The sequence below is a fragment of the Bos indicus x Bos taurus genome, chromosome 23, assembly GCF_003369695.1.
Source record: "Bos indicus x Bos taurus breed Angus x Brahman F1 hybrid chromosome 23, Bos_hybrid_MaternalHap_v2.0, whole genome shotgun sequence".
NCBI classification, from domain to species: Eukaryota; Metazoa; Chordata; class Mammalia; order Artiodactyla; family Bovidae; genus Bos; species Bos indicus x Bos taurus.
Window position 1 is genome coordinate 14,518,605 of NC_040098.1, and position 20,807 is coordinate 14,539,411.

A 20,807-nucleotide genomic window follows, 5' to 3' on the forward strand; every position below is an offset into this window, starting at 1 on the left:
CAGTCTTGGATAAGGGACTGAAGCAGTGGTGGGTACCTGTGCTCCTTGCTGCTTTCAGTGACAAAATGAGCAGAGCTGGAGGCAGGAGCTGTCTCCAGAGCTTATACCTCTTTGTCCTGGGCATCATTAGTTACCTGGGGCACTTCCCTATTTCCTGGGACTACTGACCTAAATACCAGGGGATAAAGGGAAGAAGGAGAACACTGGGGGTTCACAGGAACAAAGTCCTCCCATTCCAAGAGCTCTGCCAACCCTTACGGCTGTTTCCAGCCCTCTCCTGCTCCAGCGTGCCACCACTTCTAGCCATGGGGCCTTGGTGGTGCTGCACCATAACCTGGTTGATCCCTTCCTCCTGTCTAGACCCCTGTGAAACCTACTTCTTATTCTTGGGTATAGCTGGAGATTCTGATGTTTCTTATATCAGTTCTATCATCCACCCAATGTGGAGGGAACCTGCGGCATAGCTTACTCATTCTGACATCTTGAACCATCACATTCAAAATCTTAGCTTAAACTGAGCCTTCTGAGCAACACAGAGCACACAGGAACTAGAGAAAACACTGCTACTTATTTGGCACGTGGGTCATTTCCCTGTTTGCTCTTAGATCCAATTTCCATTTTTCCTTTGTGTGACTACATCACACTGCTTGGCTCTTTTAACAACTGGCTCTGGGTAAGTTCAGCCAGTGGGAGGCACTGGTGGAAGCTAGAAGGGGAGATGAGGGAGAAGCCAGGGCTCCCTGTGGGATGATGCCTCCGTAGCACCCAGGGCTCTTCCGAGGCCTCAGCTTCCGTCCCGACAGGCAGCACTCAGCTTGTGCAGCTTCTGCTGGCCAGCACCAGGCTCCAGCTTCGGTAACCCAACCTTCTACTGATGTCCCTCCAGTCCCAGGCTGAAGGACCTTCTCCTGCTGCTCTGATCTTTGGGTTGCTGTGAAGGTGACTCCCCTGGTGGCTCAGATGGTAAAGCATCTGTCTACAGTGTGGGAGACCTGGGTTTGATCCCTGGGTTGGGAAGTTCCCTGGAGAAGGATATGGCAACCTACTCCAGTACTCTTGCCTAGAAAATCCCATGGACGGAGGAGCCTGATGTAGCACCCCATAATACCGTCTCCTGTATGACAAATTTCCTATATTTAATTCCTGCTGTTGAGAGGCCTAGAATGCTTTTGTTTTCCTGACTGGATACTGATTTGAAGATCAAAACTCTGAAGAGGCACCTTCAAAAATAATATTGGGTAAGCCCTTTCTTTATGGCTTCCCAGGTGGCTCAGTGGTAAAGAATCTGCCTGCCAAGCAGGAGATGCAGGTTCAATCCCTGGGTTAGGAAGATCCCTGCAGGAATAGCATGGCAACTCACTCCAGTGTTCTTGCCTGGAGAATCCCATGGACAGAGGAGCCTGGTGGGCTACAGTCCATAGGGTCGCAAAGAGTCGGACATGACTTAGCAACTAAACAACAGCAAGCCCTTTCTCTGCAGGGCTGGGAGCACCATAATGAAGGAATTTGAAACTTGGGTTTCTCAGTATCTAAGCTATCCCAGGTTATTTCAAGGAGTGACATGAAATTCTTTAAAATGTGAGTTCTGGCAGTATATTTCATCTTAATCTCATATATGTCATGAAGCAGTTTTGTAAGGAAAGCCTTAGGGGCCTATCACATTATTAAACACAGTGTTTTAAAATGAGGAAATGCTATCCCAGAGGAGGAAGGCTTGGCGTATAACAGAAACCTTGCTTAAGGCTTCTCAAACTTTAGCCCTGCATTCAGGGGCAGCCATGAAGTTGTTTAAAGAAAATACTTGCACTGCCTGTTAGTTACCATTTTCTCTGTTGAGAAAGGGTCATGCGAAATGACAGTAAACCTTCAGAAAAAGCTTGTGTAGCTTGTTTCTCTGAAACAGAGAGTACCACTGCCTGCTGAGCCTAGTCCATTGTTATCACTTCACAAATGCTTAATAAACAGCACAGAAGCAACAAGAGAGCCTGCCGTGGTGGCTCGTGATCAGAGCAAGAACTCGAGCCATGCTGTGCCCTTGGCATGCCATATGGCTGCAAGTGTAAAGGCTCTGAGAAATGCCGCACTTGTATGAAGTCCTGAATACCTGCTTTCATTCCCATTTCGTGTTTGAACTGTAATATATGGGCCATCTATTTATTAAAGGAGAGAGCTTACTTTGGCATGGGATAAACTGGTGCTTGCAGCAAGATGCTGTTTAATACAAAGGACGTTTCTGGAATTCCTTTCAGATCTGAGATCCACAGCTTACAGTGTGGCGGATACATTTAAAAGTTGTGTGACTATTATACGATCCTTTTTCTTCAGCTGGCATGAGAAGGATACTCCCATCCTCTCCACGCTCTGTTCTTTTCTTCCTCAAAGCTGAGGCGGCAAAAACACTGCCAGCCTTATGCAGCTTTTCATGGAAAGCCGCCACTCTTCACTGGCGCCTACATGCAATTTCAGACTGTCCCAGGAGACCTTCGCGCTTTGAGGTGAATTCATAACATTAGGGCCAACACAGAAGTTAACACAAACTTGCACTGTTAAAGAAAAAGTCTACAGGCTTACTGAAGGAGCTCTGCTTCTGTGAGTGCCTCTGTCCTCTGCTCCCCAGTGACAATGGCCAGTTCATCCTTCAGTTCCTGGATTTCCTTTTGTAGGCGTATAATCATCTGAAATGGCAAGGCAGGAGCATAAATGTCAGCTCCTCATTGAGGGGACTATGTGACAGAGAACACACATCTTTTAAAATTATGAACAAAAATGTACAGAGAAGGATACCAAAGGCACTCTTGTACTTACCACCTCGCTTTGTTAAATCTTATCATTTGGTCAAAATAGTTCTAGAATTTTTCTTAACAAATAAAACATTACTCATGGAACTTGGAGGCCCTTACTCCTGTTTCCTTCTGTCCTTCCTTGAGTGACTGCGATCCTGCATTTAGTGGGTAGCATTTCCCTGCATGTTTTAAATATTTACTCCGTAGGTATAGGTATGACTGTAAATGATAGATATCATTTTGCATGCCTTACACTTAATGTAAATGCTATTACACTGCATGTAAGTGCAACTTGGTCTTTCTTCCTCACACTACGTTTGGAGATTATTTATATTGTTTCGTGTGGTTCTAGTTCATGAATTTTCATGGATGTATAGTATTTCAATAAAGGACCACATCACAACGGATGTATTTACATCTCCGGGACATTATGGACATTGGAATTTTACCTTTGCTGTTACGAACAGTGTTGCGGTGAACACTATAGATCTCTGGGCACATCCAAGTTTCTCTGTAGAGTACCTGCAGAGTAAGTGCAGCTTCCCTTTATTATATGTTGCTAAACTGCTCTTCAAAATCGTTGTATAAATTTATATTCTCATCAATTATATATGTAAGTTCCTGCTTCCCCACATTTTGGTCACTACTAGGTAGTATTGCCAGACACTAATTTTGCCAATTTGGTAGGTGTAAAATGGTCTCTTTTCTAGTTCTAATCTGTGTTTTCATAATTATTGGTGAGGTTCATGATCATCGTTGTAAATGTAAGTTGACTGTTTGAGTTTCCTCTTCTGTGAATTTCTTATTCACCATCTTGCCCATGTTTCAGTTGAATTGTTTTTCTTTTCCTTACGGATTTTCAGGCTTCTTTATATATTCAGGATGTGAACCCTTTGTAAGTTTTATGCAATGCCTGTATTTTCTCCCAATCTATGTCATGCTTTCCACTTTGTGGTGTTCTTTCTGTGAAACAAAAGTTTTAAATTTCAAGGCAATTTCATTATCAACTTATTTTGTTATGAGTTGCATTTCTGTTTTCTTTGAGAACATCTATTTTACCTAAAGCCATAGCAATATTTTCCTACAGTGTATGCGCATGCTCAGCACATGTCTGACTCTTTGCAATTCTGTGGACTGTAGCCCTCCAGGCTCCTCTGTCCATGGAATTTTCCAGGCAATAATACTGGAGGGGGTTACTATTTCCTCCTCCAGGGAATCTTCCAGACCCAGGAATCGAACCCGAGTCTTTTGTGTCTCCTGCATTGAAGGTGGATTCTTCACCACTGTGCCACCTGGGAAGCCTGTATTTCTCTAGAAGTTCTTTAAAAAGTATTAAAGTTTTGCTTTTTACATTTAGGTTGATTTTACTTTATAGGAAGTATAAGATATGGATCTAATTTTAATTTTTTTATGGCCAACCATGCAAGATTTGCTATTACAATTCTGTTATGTATTTCCACATATAAGACTTGTCTTTTTCTAGGCTATTGGTTAAAAACATTTGTCTACTTGACTATACGCATGGTAATACCACACTTTTAATTCCTGTATCTTAAGAAATTTTGGCATCTAGATAGAACAAACCCTTTCCATGTTGTTCTCTTCTAAAATAGACTTGGCTATTCTTGATCATATGCTCTTTCATATAAATTTTAGACTTGGCTTGTAAAATTCTATCAAAGACTCTCCTCAAATTTCAACTGTAAATAAATTTGAGTAAAAGGTTAATTTGATAAGTAATTAAAGTAATCCTAATGAATCACTGGGCTTCCTGGTGGCTCAGTGGTAACGAATCTGCCTGTCGATGTAGGAGATGCAGGTTTGATCCCTGGATTGGGAAGATCTCCTGGAGAAGGAAATGACAATCCACTCCAGGATTTTTGCCCAGAAGATCCCATAGACAGAGGAGCCTGGTGGGCTACATGTCAATGGGGTCGCAAGAGCTGGACACAACTTACTGAGTAAGCAGCACAGCATAATGAATCATTACATCCACAAACATGGTACGGCTTTCCATTGATTCCTTTCAATACAGATTTACAGTTTTCTCTATAAATACCGTATACATCTTTAATTAGATTTTGTCCCTAGAACTTTATAAAGTTTTTGTTGCTACTATAAATGAAATTTTTATAAAATTGCATTTTCTAATTAGTGGCTTTTGATGTATAGGAAGGCAATTCCTTTTTATGGATTGTATAACAAATACTTTTCTGAACATTACTTTGGTTATCATTTTTTTTGTTATCGAACACCTGGATGTCCTTTTTCTTCTTGGCTTCACTGGGTCTTCATTGCTGACTGTGGGCTTTTCTCTAGTTGTGGCAAGTGGTGGCTGCTCTCTTCTTGGAGTATGCAAGTATGCAAGTAGTAGCCGCCTCTCCTTTTCATTGTGGTGGCTTCTCACTGCAGAGCACGGGCTCTAGGGCACAGGGACGGAGGAGTTGTAGTGCACAGGCTTAACTGCCCCTCAACATGAGGAATCTTCCTTCCACAAGACCAGGGATTAGACCTGTGTCTCCTTCATTGGTAGGCAGATTCTTAACCACTGGACCACCAGGCAAGTCCCACTACTGGATGCTCTAGATGAGCAATCAAATAGTCCACCAGTAATGACCGATATTCTTTTCAAATCCTCATAAATTAAAAAAAAAATTGTCTCTTTCCTAGCCAGAAACTCCAAGTACAGTGCTTAAGACATTCTTGTCATATTCCTTTTAACATTTCACTTTTAAAATGTTTGCTGTAGTTTTTGATTGATACCCTTAATCACTCTAAGGATGTTCGCTTATATTCATAGTTTGATGAGCCTTTTCAAACTATGGATGAATGTTTAATGTTATCAAATGTTTTTTTTCTATAGCTAATGATGTGATGATACAACTTTTTTCTTTTAAACTGTGAAAGTGATGAGTCACCTTAATTCATGTGATTTTACATTTTAGTAGGAACTACTTCAGATAAACAAAGAGCTATAAATAATACCTTGTCCCTACTTCTAAGCTTAAGTGAACATTCAGGTACTGACTACTTCAGTTCAGTTCAGTTGCTCAGTTGGGTCTGACTCTTGGTGACCCCATGAACCACAGCATGCCAGGCCTCCCTGTCCATCACCACCTTCTGGAGTCCACGCAAACCCATGTCTATTGTGTCGGTGATGCCATCCAACCATCTCATCCTCCATCATCCCTTTCTCCTCCTGCCCTCAATCTTTCCCAGCATCAGGGTCTTTTCAAATGAGTCAGCTCTTCGCATCAGGTGGCCAAAGTATTGGAGTTGCAGCTTCAACATCAGTCCTTCCAATGAACACCCAGGACTGATCTTCTTTAGGATGGACTGGTTGGATCTCCTTGCAGTCCAAGGGACTCTCAAGAGTCTTCTCCAACACCACAGTTCAAAAGCATCAATTCTTCTGTGCTCAGCTTTCTTTATAGTCCAACTCTCACATCCATACATGACCACAGGAAAAACCATAGCCTTGACTAGATGAACCTTTGTTGGCAAAGTAATGTCTTTGCTTTTGTATATGCTGTCTAGGTTGGTCATAACTTTCCTTCCAACGAGTAAGCGTCTTTTAATTTCATGGCTGCAATCACCATCTGCACTGATTTTGGAGCCCAGAAAAATAAAGTCAGCCACTGTTTCCCCATCTATTTGCCATAAAGTGATGGGACCAGATGCCATGAGCTTAGTTTTCTGAGCTTTAAGCCAACTTTTTCACTCTCCTCATTCACCTTCATCAAGAGGCTTTTTAGTTCCTCTTCACTTTCTGCCCTAAGGGTGGTGTCATCTGCATATCTGAGGCTATTGATATTTCTCCCGGCAATCTTGATTCCAGCTTGTACTTCCTCAAGCCCAGCATTTCTTATGATGTACTCTGCATAGAAGTTAAATAAGCAGGGTGACAATATACAGCCTTGACGTACTCCTTTCCTATTTGGAACCAGTCTGTTGTTTCATGTCCAGTTCTAACTGTTGCTTCCTGACCTGCATACAGGTTTCTCAGGAGGCAGGTCAGGTGGTCTGGTATTCCCATCTCTTTCCGAATTTTCCACAATTTATTGTGATCCACACAGTCAAAGGCTTCGGCATAGTCAATAAAGCAGAAATAGATGTTTTTCTGGAACTCTCTTGCTTTTTCGATGATCCAGCAGATGTTGGCAATTTGATCTCTGGTTCCTCTGCCTTTTCTAAAAACCAGCTTGAATATCTGGAAGTTCACAATTCACATGTTGCTGAAGCCTTAGCTTAAGAAATAAAACACTGCAGGCTCTTGGGAAGCCCTTACCCCTGTAGAGCTTTCCCTAAATGAATCTCCCACTACCACTACCCTAAATCTGGTGTTTATTTTTCCCATCCAGTTGTGTTCTGGGTGGTTTTGAGGACAATTTTTCAACTGTCACTTGTGTTTCAGAAAAGCTCTGTACATCAAATAAAGAACAGTAGTGTCAGTTTTTAGAAGCAATTATAAGAGATCAGGAAAAAACACTTGTCAATTACCAGATTACTCTGCTCCAGGGAGACCTCAACATTTGTTCAATTATCAGCTATTAGCTTTTGACTCCTGATTTCTCGTTTCATTAAATCTCTCACAGACCTACATCAAACACATGATAATGTTCATCTTCTTCAAATTCCTCAAGTTCCTTCAAAGCAAAGTCTCTGCAGCCAAATTTGAAGGGAAAACCCTCAAATGTCTAATATGTTTATTTGTCTTTAGTTAGGAAGTAGTTTTTGTCTTCAGGCTAATAAGCCCACTCCTGTCTTTCTCATTCTGCACAGGAATGTTACAGGGTGGCTGGCAGGGTCGGAACAGCAGAGGGATTCATCCTAGGCATTCAGTTCCACTTGTCTTAGGCCTTTGCACTGTGTCTCCTTTTTTCAGGGGGGTGGGGCGGTGCCCTGTGATGCTGGTATGTGAGCAGGGGCTGGCCTGGAAAAAGGGACGTTCCTCACTCATTGGTTTCTCCAGAAGAGAATTCCATCAGGTGAGTTCAGGCTCCCGGAGGCAAGAAGGACAAAATGGTCAGTCCTACTATTCTTCTCTCCTCCTTTTCCTCTACGCTTTGATGGGATGATTTCAGGGAAGGAAGGGCAAACGCTCAAGAGGAAGGAATAATATGGGTAATGGATGAATTCAAGATTTTCATTTTTTGGAATTTGAGAAATTTGTAAATTAAGCACCACTGAAAAGATTTCAGATGTTTTTCTTTTTTAAAAAGTAATGTATACTACCAAACTTTTGCACTCAGGCTTCTCTATGGTGGTCCAACTCTCACATCCATATATGACTACTGGAAAAACCATAGCTTTGAAAATATGGACTTTTGTCAGCAAAGTAATGTCTCTGCTTTTTAAGACGCTGTCAAGGCTTGTCTAGGCTTTTGAACTGTGGTGTTGGAGAAGACTCCTGAGAGTCCCTTGGACTGCAAGGAGATCCAACCAATCCATCCTAAAGGAAATCAGTCCTCCTGAATATTAATTGGATGGACTGATGCTGAAGCTGAAACTCCAATAATTTGGCCACCTGATGCGAAGAGCCCACTCATTAGAAAAGACCCTGATGCTGGGAAAGATTGATGGCAGGAGAAGAAGGGGACGACAGAGGATGAGATGGTTGGGTGGCATCACCGACTCAACTGACATGAGTTTGAGTAAACTCCGGGAGTTGGTGATGGACAGGGAGGCCTGGCGTGCTGCAGTCCATGGGGTCGCAAGGAGTCGGACATGACTGAGTTACTGAACTGATCTGAACTGAGGCTTGTCATAGCTTTTCTTCCAAGGACCAAGCATCTTTTAATTTCATGGCTGCAGTCACCATCTGCAGAGATTTTGGAGCCCAAGAATATAAAGTCTGTCACTGTTTCCATTGTTTTCTCATCTATTTGCCATGAAGTGATGGGACCGGATGCCATGATCTTCGCTTTTTGAATGTTGAGATTTAAGCCAGCTTTTTCACTCTCCTCTTTCACTTTCATCAAGAGGCTCTTTAGTTCCTCTTCGCTTTATACCTTAAGGGTGGTATCATCTGCATATCTGAGGTTATTGATATTTCTCCCGGCAATCTTGATTCCAGCTTGTGATTCATTTAGCCCTGCATTTTGCATGATGTACTCTGCATATAAGTTAAATAAGCAGGGTGACAATATACAGACTTGACGTACTTCTTTTCCTATTTGGAACCAGTCCGTTGTTCCATGTCTGGTTCTAACTGTTGCTTTTTGACCTCCATACAGGTTTCTCAGGAGGCAGGTAAGGTGGTCTGGTATTCCCATCTCTTGAAGAATTTTTCAGTTTGAGCTTTCCAGTTAAAGACTTCAGTATAGTCAATGAAGCAGAAGTAGATGTTTTTCTGGAATTCTCTTATTTTTTCTGTGACTCAATGGATGTTGGTAATTTGATCTCTGGTTCCTCTACCTTTTCCAAATCCAACTTGAATATCTGGAAGTTCTTGGTTCACACACTGTTGAAGCCTAGCTTGGAGGATTCTGAGCATTACTTTGCTAGCACATGAAATGAGTGAAATTTGCTGTAGTTTGAACATTCTTTGGCACTGTGCTTCTTTGGGATTGGAATGAAAACTGAGCTTTTCCAGTCCTGTGGCCACTGCTGAGTTTTCCAAATTTGCTGGCATATTGAGTGCAGCACTTTCACAGCATCATCTTTCAGGATTTGAAATAGCTCATCTGGAATTCCATCACCTCCACTACCTTTGTTTGTAGTGATGCTTCCTAAGGCCCACTTGACTTCACACTCTAAGATGTCTGACTCTAGGTGAGTGATTATACCATTGTGATTATCTGAGTCATTAAGATCTTTTTTGTGTAGTTCTGTGTATTCTTGCCACCTCTTCTTAATATCTTCTGCTTCTGTTAAGTCTACACCGTTTCTGTCTTCTGTGCCCATCTTTCCATAAAGAAGGCTGAGCACTGAAGAATTGATGCTTTTGAACTGTGGTGCTGGGAAAGATTCTTGAGAATCCCTTGGACTGCAAGGAGATCCAACCAGTCCATCCTAAAGCAAATCAGTCCTGAATATTCACTGGACAGATTGATGCTTAAGCTGAAACTCCAATACTTTGGCCACCTGATGTGAACAGCCCATTCATTAGAAAAGACCCGGAAGCTGGGAAAGATTGAAGGCAGGAGGAGAAGGGGATGACAGAGGACAAGATGGTTGGATGGCATCACTGACTCAATGGACAAGAGTTTGAGCAAACTCCAGAAGATGGTGAAGGACAGGGAAGCCTGGCTTGCTCCAGTCCATGGGTTCGCAATGAGTTGGACATGACTGAGCAACTAAACAACAACCAAGCTTACCCTAGTTTATTTTCTAGAGAAATCTTTTTTTTTTTTTTAAAGGGAGTGATTTAAAAAGTAGTATAATCTTAATTTTGGAGTGTTACAAAATTGAGATACTGTATTTCAACATTTTCCATGTTGGTACAAATTAATTCCTTGTTTTATTTTATTTGCAGAAGAAGACTAACAAAAGAAATAAAACATATCTGCATTTATAATGAGTAGCTGAATCAGGTAACTTACAAATATCTTTCCTTAAATAAAGTACTTTGATAAAGAAGAATGAACTGTTATAAACATAGAGGCTTGGCCATTTTTTCCATGGATCCAACCAACTACTAACTTTTTAAAATCTCTAGAATAAGTAACAGAACAATTATGCAGAATACTATTCTATTTAATAACCACTGAAAGGCTAGGACCTTTCTAGAAATAGACTTGTGTATGATTTCACGTCCGTTCTCAGGACTCTCAGTGCATCTGACAGGGGGCTGTAGATAAGAGCACAGGCCCTGGGCTCACACTGCCTGTGTCTGAGTCCTGTTCTGTGACCTATTAGCAATGCAACTCAGATCAAATCACTAAATGTTCCCATGCCCCCCTTTTGTCACCTATAAGGTAGAGGAAAGTGAAAGTGAAAGTCGCTCAGTCATGTCCAACTCTTTGCAACCGCATGGACTATACAGTCCATGGAATTCTCCAGGCCAGAATACTAGAGTGGTAGCCTTTCCCTTCTTTAGGGGATCTTCCCGACACAGGGATCAAACCCAGGTCTCCCACAGTGGGGGTGAATTCTTTACCAGCTAAGCCACCAGGGGAGCCCAAGAATACTGGGGTGGGTAGCCTATTCCTTTTCCAGCAGATCTTCCCGACCCAGGAATTGAACCGGGGTCTTCTGCATTGCAGGTGGATTCTTTACCAACTGAGATACCAGGGCAGCTCAAGGCAGAGGAAGAGATGGCATCTACTCAGGAGGCTGTCATGAGAATTAAATGATTTTACACGTTTCCAGTATTTAGAACATTGCCTGGTTATGGGAAGTGAGTGCCCCCAGGCTTTAACTAAGCTTTTACATACTTTGATTTTTTTTTTTTTAACATAGTTAAAAGTTGCTTACCAATTTGGGATCGATTTCTTCATTAAGAACGGCTTCATTCTTTATGAGTGCCACTCGTTGTGCAAATCTGCAGGTAGATATAGACTCCTGAGAAAGCAAGATTATGTCCTTCAAGTGTTATTGCAAATAGAGAGAAAACAACTTCTGCTCACAGGAAAAATGCATACAACAGTTCATAAAACACAATGAGGAAACAGGCTTCCAAATTAGGAAGCTTTGCCCCAGAAATTTATTTTTCATTAAAGTTTTGTTTGAGCTTAATAAAATGACCAATGCCCAAAGTGTGGAAGATCTGAGGTTCTAAGTGACAATTGGCATATGATTTTCTACTTTTCTGTCAAACCAGAACCACACAATACAAAGCAGAATCATAGCAGGTACCACCATCCATAAGCATCAAAGGGTACAAAATAAATATCTGTAACGGGCCCCAAAGACAGGCTTTCCACAGTATCTCACAATGCACTTGGGACTGGGCCTTGTTTGGGGAGACACCTGGGTGCTTTCCATTTTCCTCTCTTAGAGAAAGTCTGAATCCCATCCATTAAACTGAAATTCTGTAAAACATAAGCTGGCTCTAAAGCTACCTGGGACATTTGGCAGCCAGCCTCTACCAAGGCATCCTGGCGTTGGGCTCAGGGACACATCTAGGCTCACATCTTGGTGATGTCTCCAAGGCATCTAAGCAACCAGGAGAAGAGTGGGTCAGGAGAAGCTGATGGGTCTCCTCTCCCAGGTCTCCAGCCAAGGCAAATAACCCATAAGCAGGTCTTCCAAAACATGCATATGAAGTTTTCTGCAAACCATCCCATGCTAGGTGAACTCAGTTCTGAAAAGGGGGAATTTCAGAGCTGGCACATAACCCAAGGCTCTGAACTCTGGCGGCGTCTTTACCTCTGATGGCACACCCCAGCCCAGCTGAAAAGATGGAGACCCACCCAGGACCATCAACTCCATCTCACAGACTAGCACAAACACTCAGACTAAGATCTCTGGAAAGAAGAACCAACGTACATCTATATTCCTTTTCTCTAAAGACAGCGTGGCGATCATGGTCGTCATGCAGTTCCCTCCCAGGCTGTCTCTCAGGACGCTGGTCATCATGGAGTTTCGATATGGAATGTGTGAGCGGTGCTTTTCTGAGAGGGCGATGATAACCTGTGGGGAAGGAGAGAAACAGCAGCGTTAACTTAGCAGAAAATGTGCAGCTGACAAAAAACTGATACAAAATGCAGTGACCCCCAAACTGGGCTCAGGATAATCTTAACAATAGTCAGTACAGTCATGGTGAAGAGGAAATGAAGCAAACAGAGCAAGACCTGTCCAAGACAAAGCCTGGAATTGCTGGACAGATGATATAGCTTGTACAGAATTGCATATGTTATTATTGTCTTTTTCAGTCATTGGGAAATTTATATTAAAAACTCAAGGGTAAATCATGCCAGATTTTAAAAATTCAACCAAAACTGGTCTGAATGCCTCTTCGTCAAGGTAAGAGAGACAGAACACTGAATCAGAACCACAAGAGGAAACAGACCCCAAATTCTGGCATCAGATTGTCCAGGTCCAGATTCCAGCCTTCAAGGCATGTCATTCAACACTTCGGCTTCAATCTCCTCATCTGCCAAACATGGAAAAGACAGTACTCACCCTGTGAGTAGTTGGGATGATTAGAAGAGTTCAAATGCACAAATTACTTGGAGTAGAACTAGCCCATAATAAATGCTGTATGTGTGTTTCCTTTCACTGTTAAGCGATGGGCAAGAGGACCTTGATTGAGCTAGAACCTGATCATCTTGCTCCTCAGGAGTGTCTTCGGTACTTAACAGGAAGGTAGTAGATGAACGTTTGGGAGATGGATGAGGAGATGGTGTGGGCTATCCCCAAGGGAAGCCACCAGGGTTTCAGGGGTTTCTGGGGAAGATGAATCCAGTGCCAGGATGCCCACTGCAAAGCACCAGGAATAAATCACCCACAGATGTGACATGTGATTTCAGGGGAATCACCGGGTCCTGGCTTCTGAGAATTCTGCCAACACCTGCCAATGCTCTAGTCTTCCTCTTCCCTGGTGTGTAATTTTCATCACCAGAACTTTCTCTATTCCTTTAGTTACAAAATAAGATGGGAGCATTGCTTTTAAAGGATGCTTTTAGCAAAATCATGTAATGATACCACTTGTCCTCCTTTAAACGAATGACCACAGGTTTTATCAGGAATCAGAAATCCCGTGAGATTTTCTCAAAAACCACTTTTCCACTCTGAGAAATGGACCCTCCCACCTTATCCTTTTGTTCCAAACACCTACCCAGCTTCTTCTCCCTGCCTTTGATCTGAGCTGATGGCTACACACCCTTCTTCTAGGTGTAAGCAGCCTGTATGCCCCACCCCTAAATCCCCCTCACATCCCACCCTTCTTGCTGTCACTGCCTGGCCCTTGCCCAAGTCCAGCCCTCTGTCCCCTCCCTGTTCTCCTCTCACCTATTCTGCTCCTAAAATTAACCCCTTTCTTTGCATTAATTTCTCTCTCTCTCACCTGGATCACACCCATCCTGCAAGCCACAACAGTCCTAGACTAAGATGGATCTTGCCAAGGTCACCAGTGACCCCAGTGAATGAAGAGCACTGACCACTATGTTACTAGACCTCTGGTTTGAGGAAGGCATCAACATGGGTATTCACTGCCTCTTTCAGGAAACTTTATTCATGTGGTAATCAGGCTATCACACTTTCCTGGGTTTTATTTTTCTTTAAAAACTAGTTAATGAATGTTTCTTTATCTTCTTTCCAAATGCTTCTTTATCTTCACCTCAATCTATTGAAGTGCTTCAAGGCTCCAGTCCTGGATCCTCATTTCTTTATTATCTATAGTCTCTCCCTGTGTAATCTCATCCAATCCCTTGGTTTTAAATATTAGGTTGGCCAGAAAGTTCATTCAGGTTTTTCCATAACATGCAATGGAAAAACCTGAATGAACTTTCTGGCCAACTCAATATAACCATGTCCTGATGTCTCCCCAGCTTACAGCATCAGCCACTGCCCCTTCCCTGAGCTACTATCCTTGTGGCAACTCTGTATCTCCACCTGGATGTCTGTTCCTGACTTCCTCTCTCCTTTACTGCCAGTCTCGTTCTTTCTCAGATTTTACACATCATTATTAGTGGCCCCACCATCCACCTATGGCACAGTCCAAAACTCTAGGCATCATTCTTGAATCCCCCAGTTCCAACATCCAATTTCTGTTAGGTTTACCTGCAAGATACACCCAGGATTGGGCCACTTTCCCCACCTCTTTTGCCACTATGACAGTTCAGGCCACCATTGTCCCTTCCTTGGACAACTGCTCCAGGGTCTGAACCAGTCTCCTTGCTTCTCCTTGTGCCCCCCGTGGTCTCCTCTCTGCAGAGCAGTCAGAGGCATCTTTATAAAATGTAAGTTACATCTGGTCGCTGTCCTGCTTACAGCCTCCCATGTACTTGGTATGATGACCCAAGCCCTGTCTGCAAGTTCCTGTCCACCCATCTGACCTCATCTCCTATGGTGCTTTCACGGACCACACTGGCGTTGCTCTTGCTGTACCAGGCCAAATGTCTCAGCCTTCGAACTTGTTTCTTTTAACCCGAGATGCTCTTGCCCCAGACTTTCTTACATCTTCCTGCTTCTTACCAGTCAAGTCTTTGCTCAAGTTTTATTTCCTCACCAGGGTTTCCCCTGCACTTTCTATCAAAAGTAACACTCCAATATCCAGGTTCTTAGTCTATGCTATTTTTCCTCAAGTAGTTTTATTCATTTATTATTTGGTCAAACAAGTAAATTTTATTCATTTAATTGTTTGTTATCTGCTTCCCTGCTAGACTTTCTGCTCCACAAGGCAGAAATAAAACACTTGGTTTCTCTTGTCCATGGCTCCATCCCCACTGCCAAGAGCAGTGACAGTAAACAGCAGTGTGGCAGAAACTAAGCTGTCTTCTTCAGCTCTCATGACAGCCCCCGATCTAGTCCTGCTTCCTGCTGCTGCTAAGTCACTTCAGTCATGTCCGACTCTGTGCGACCCCGTAGACAGAAGCCCACCAGGCTCCCCAGTCCCTGGGATTCTCCAGACAAGAACACTGGAGTGGGTTGCCATTTCCTTCTCCAGTGCATGAAAGTGAAAAGTGAAAGTGAAGTCACTCAGTCGAATCCGACTCTCAGCGACCCCATGGACTGCAGCCTACCAGGCTCCTCCATCCATGGGATTTTCCAGGCAAAAGTACTGGAGTGGGGTGCCATTGCCTTCTCCAGTCCTGCTTCCTACAAAATGTCATTTCCTAGTCTCTCCTACAGCTCACAGTTTGCATGAGACCTACCTCCATCAAGCAGACACCCCTGTGTGGGATTTGGGGGTGAGTAAACGGGAGTGGTCCTCTTCATGGATCACAGTCTTGTTGTGGAAAGGGGCTTGCATAACTCAGTGAAGCTATGAGCCATGCCGTGCAGAGTCACCCGAGACAGACAGGTCATAGTGAACAGTTCTGACACAATGCGGTCCACTAGAGGAGGGCATGGCAAACCACTCCAGGACTCTTGTCACAAGAACCCCATGAGCAGTGTGAAAAGGCAAAAAGACGTGAAACTGGAAGATGAGTCTGCAGTCAGAAGATGTCCAATATGCGCCTGGGGAAGAGTGGAGGGCAATCACTAATAGCTCCAGAAAGAATGAAGCAGCTGGGCCAAAGCGGAAATGACGCTCAGTTGTGGATGTGTCTGGTGGTGACTGTAAAGTCCAGTGCTGTAAAGAACAATACTGCATAGGAATCTGGAGTGTTAGGTCCATGATTCAAAGTAAATTGGACATGGTCAAGCAGGAGATGCCAAGACTGGATATCAACATCTTAGGAATCAGTGAACTAAAATGGATGGGAGTGGGTGAATTTAATTCAGATGACCATTACATTTACTACTGTGGGCAAGAATCCCTTAGAAGAAATGTAGTAGCCCTCATAATCAACAGAAGAGTCTGACCTCAAAAAACAATAGGAAGATCCCAGTTTATTTTCAAAGCGAACCATGTAACATCACAGCAACCCAAGTCTATGCCCCAACCACTGATGCCCTAGAAGCTGAAGTTGACCAGTTCTATGAAGATCTACAAGATCTTCTAGAACTAATACCAAAAAAAAGATGTTCTTTTTATCATAGGGGATTGGAATGCAAAAATAGGAAGTTGAGAAATACCAGCATAACAGGCAAGTTTGGCCTTAGAATACAAAATAAAGCAGGGCAAGGGAAAACAGTTTTATCAAGAGAACATGCTGGTCATAGCAAACACACTTTTCCAGCAACCCAAGAGACAACTGTACACATAGACATCAACAGATGGTCAATAATGAAATCAGATTGATGGTGTTCTTTGAAGCTGAAGATGAAAAAGCTCTATACAGTCAGCAAAAACAAGACCTGGAGCTGACTATGGCTGAGATCATCAGCTCTTTTCTGCAAAATTCAGGTTTAATTTGAAGAAAGTAGGGAAAAATCACTAGGCCAGGTGACAAACAGATTCAAGGGATTATATTTGGTAGGGAGAGTGCTTAAAGAACTACGCACAGAGGTTCGTAACATAGTACAGAATGACTAAAACCACCCCCAAGAAAAAGAAATGCAAGAAAGCAAAGTGGTGGTCTGAGGAGGCTTTACAAATAGCTGAGAAAAGAAGAGAAGTGACAGGCAAGGGAGAAAAAAAAGATACACCCATCACAACATAGAGTTTTAGAGAACAGCAAGGAGAGATAATAAGAGAGATTTGGAAAACTCAGCAATGGCCACAGGACTGGAAAAGGCCAGTTTTCATTCCAGTCCCAAAGAAGGGCAATGCCACAGAATGTTCAAACTACCATACAATTGCGCTCATTTCTCATGCTAGTAAGGGTATGCTCCAAAATCGTTCAAGCTAGGTTTCAGCAGTTTGTGAACCAAGAACTTCCAGATGTACAAACTGGGTTTAGAAAGTGCAGAGGAACCAGAGATTAAGTTGCCAACATCCATTGGTGGAGAGAAAGCAAAGGAATTCCAGAAAAACATCTACTTCTGCTTCATTCATTATGCAAAAGCTTAGTGAATCCACTGTATGGATCACAATGAACTGTGGAAAATTCTTAAAGAATTGGGAATACCAGACCACCTTACTTGTCTCCTGAGAAATCTGTGTGTGGGTCAAGAAGCAACAGCTAGAACCTTACATGGGACAACTCACTGGTTCAAAATTGGAAAAGGAGTACGACAAAGCTGTATATTGTCACCCTGCTTATTTAACTTATATGCAGAGTACATCATGCAAAATGCCAGGCTTGATGAATCACAAGCTGGAATCAAGATTGCAAGGAGAAAGATCAACCTAAGATATGCAAATAATACCCCTCTAATGACAGAAAGTGAAGAGGAACTATTTCTTGAGGAGAGTGAAAAACCTGGTTTAAAATTCAACATTCAGAAAACTAAGATCATGGCATCTGGTCCTATCACTTCAAGGCAAATAGAAGAGGAAAAAGTGGAAGCAGTGACAGATTTTATTTTCTTGGGCTCCAAAATCACTGTGGATTGTGACTGCAGCCATGGAATTAAGGTTGCTTGCTCCTTGGAAGGAAAGTTATGACAAGCCTATACAGCACATTAAAAAGCAGAGACATCATTTTGCTGACAAAGATGCATATAGTCAAAGCTATGGTTTTCCCAGTAGTCATCCATGGATGTGCTAGACCACAAAGAAGTCTGGGTGCTGAAGAATTGATGCTTTTGAGCTGTGGTGCTGGAGGAGACTCTTGAGAGTCCCTTGAAATGCAAGGAGATCAAACCAGTTGATCCTAAAGGAAATCAAGCCTGAATATTTACTGGAAGGACTGTTACTAAAGCTCCAGTCCCAATACTTTGGTCACTTGATGCAAAAGAGCTGACTCATTGGAAAAGCCCCTGGGATGCTGGGAAAGATTGAAGGCAAAAGGAGAACGGGGTGGCAGAGGATGAGATGGTTAGATGGCATCACTGACTCAATGGACATGAATAAGAGCTAACTCTGGGAGATACTGGAGGACAGAGGAGCCTGGTGTGCTACAGAGTCAGACATGACTTAGTGACAGAACAACAACAGATGAGATTGGAGGCCATAAGTAGGAAGACCATTTTGCAGGAGATTAGTATGGCAGTGGCATCTGGTTCTTTCGAGGCAGCTACAGAGAAGGTTCTGAGAACTAGGACCTAATGTCCTACATATGCAGTGGTGATAACAGCAGTGTTTAACAGAGCCATTCAGAGCTCTGCTTAGAAGTCTCTCTCAGTTGCTCTGCTCCTAGCTGGGTCATACCCCGGCCCAGTTTTCTAATTTTTCTCGAGATTCTTTATGTTTCATAAACTCTCTGCCACTTAAATTAGCTAGAGTGAATTTCCCAGTTTGCAACTAAGAAATCTGAGTAATAGAACACAATCTCAATACTTTTCTGTTAAATGAATATGAATGAATGAATGAGTGGCTTAATTAGTTTTACCTAGGAAAACTGTCAGGGTCATTAGTAGTAGATGTGGGAAAACTAAGTTTCAGTGTAAGTGGAAGGAGAGTAAGGAATATGGTGGACTACAGTCTGACAGGCAAGGTGGTAGCCCTGGGGCGCTGAGTAGAGCTCTGGATCCTAAGAACCAGGGGACAAATACCTGAAACAGGCAAGGATGACCCAAACACCAAACACAAGACCAAACAGGTGCTGGTCTGACAGATATGCAGAGAGGGTAGCATACTGTTTATGAAGCATCGGTTCATAATGATTCATCATTACTGTTTATGAATCATCAATTAAATATCTAACAGTTTTCTAAGTACTTAGAGAACATAAAAAAGAAACAGTTATGTAACAAATTCAATAAATACTTTTAAAATGGTCCACATTAAGGCAAATCTTATTAAAAAAAATGAAACCTTTAAAAAAATAAAGAGCTCAGATATCCATGGACGATTATCCCCCGAGAAAACCGACAGAGTTACAACTAGCACAGCACAGTGAGCTTTCTCTCCTGAATGCAGCAAATCCAGTGGAAGCCAAGTGGAAAGAGACACTGAAAAAGTCCCACTCATGTTGGCTAACTGGCAGGGGTGACCCAGATTCTGATTTCTGTGCAAGTGCAGAGCAAACACTCTCTGTTTTCAGTGGTTTCGCACTTGATGTTTGGCCTGACAGAGACCCAGGGTCACCCGAGGAGTGCTTGAAGCTTCTGGTTGGAACAAGTATGCACAGCTCCTTCCTTTTTCTCCTAGGGCTCGATTTCTAGGGCCAAGATGTACCCTGTTATTGTGGCTTAAAATGTTTTCGAGGAGACTTTTTGGAAAAAGTACTACATACACAAGGAAAACTCCAAAACCAACAGTACTCGGGCACATAGAAATTTACTTACTTCTGAGCATAATGAGGTACATTCAACTCAGAACGGCTGTGCCCTGCGAGCAGGTGTAAGGTCTTTCGGTAATGTCCAGGAAGCAGTTACAATCACATGGATTTTCTATACCAAGTGTGGGTTAATTCATGTAAGAATGGTTACCAAACTGTCTTTTCCTAGTCTATCTCCATCTTATATACTGAAACTGAGACAGAAAAGATGTCATTCGTCACCAACCTCTACATGAGTTTCACGCTTTTCTCTTCCTGCACTTCGAGCACTTGTTTATACGCCTGGCTCTTTCACTGAATGACATGGTAGCACAGACTATTTCTCAATCATAAGTCGATCCCCATTGCCTAATGTAACTTGTAGCACCCAGTGGACACTCAATCACCATTTTCTGAATGGATGGATGAAGCTGATTAAACTAAATTGTGTTATACTTCCAGTCTCATAGCCTCATAATTAAGTCCTTCATAAGGAAACTTTCTTTATAAAAGTCTTTGAATTCTGTTATTTCATCAACAGTATCTGCTCATTCTTTTTATTATTCTCATTCCCAGGTATTCCTTGGTAGCCTCTCACTTGTCTGTGTAAAATTCCAATATTTGTCTACTGTCCTCTTACATTCTCTATGGCAGCAGCTTCTAGGTTTACTCAACCCCACATACCCATGTGCACACTCTGCATTTTTCCATATTTATGCTCTTCTTTCCTCATTTGCTGATCTGTTCCTTCTCTCCCTCTCTCCACTATTTTATGCCATGACCTCCATGAAGACACTTGTACATCAGAGTAAAGAGCTAATGGCTGCAGCGATGCAGCCGGTGTCTATGAAACGGATAAGTTACATTTGGAGAGCCAAAAGCCAACAACATGTGAATGTTACCAGGACCCTGGGTGAGTCAATCCCCTGGTGGGAGCTAAGGGCCGACAGGCTCCCGGTTCTCACTGTCCGACATGCCCTGACCCCACCTCCTGGCTGGGCTCACTCCGACTCATCCCTCAGATCTCCGCTTTGCATCAGCCCCAAGAGAACTTGCATTAACTGTCCCCTCTCACTCTAAGTCCAGTCCCCCAGGACAAGCTCTTCTCGCCCCTTGGACTTGCTCTTCAGGCTCCCATCAGGATTACAGCCAGGTTTATTCTTATATTATATAAGTATCCTTATTTAGATTACTTATTCAAAGTGTGTCCCCCTCCACTGGACCG

The 20,807-nt window shown here is 42.8% G+C and overlaps 1 protein-coding gene across 6 annotated transcripts in view; it reads right to left on the reverse strand.

The window, feature by feature from the left end:
* The window catches only part of KIF6 (kinesin family member 6), a 422,193-nt gene that overhangs the window by 237,802 nt on the left and 163,584 nt on the right, over nucleotides 1–20,807 (reverse strand). For all 6 annotated transcript variants that reach the window (XM_027524813.1, XM_027524812.1, XM_027524814.1 and 3 more), the window contains exons 8-10: nucleotides 12,216–12,359; nucleotides 11,202–11,288; nucleotides 2,572–2,675 (exon numbers count right to left, since the gene is read on the reverse strand). In XM_027524813.1, the coding sequence (XP_027380614.1) occupies nucleotides 2,572–2,675; nucleotides 11,202–11,288; nucleotides 12,216–12,359 (335 nt within the window). The remainder of the gene's footprint in view (nucleotides 1–2,571; nucleotides 2,676–11,201; nucleotides 11,289–12,215; nucleotides 12,360–20,807) is intronic.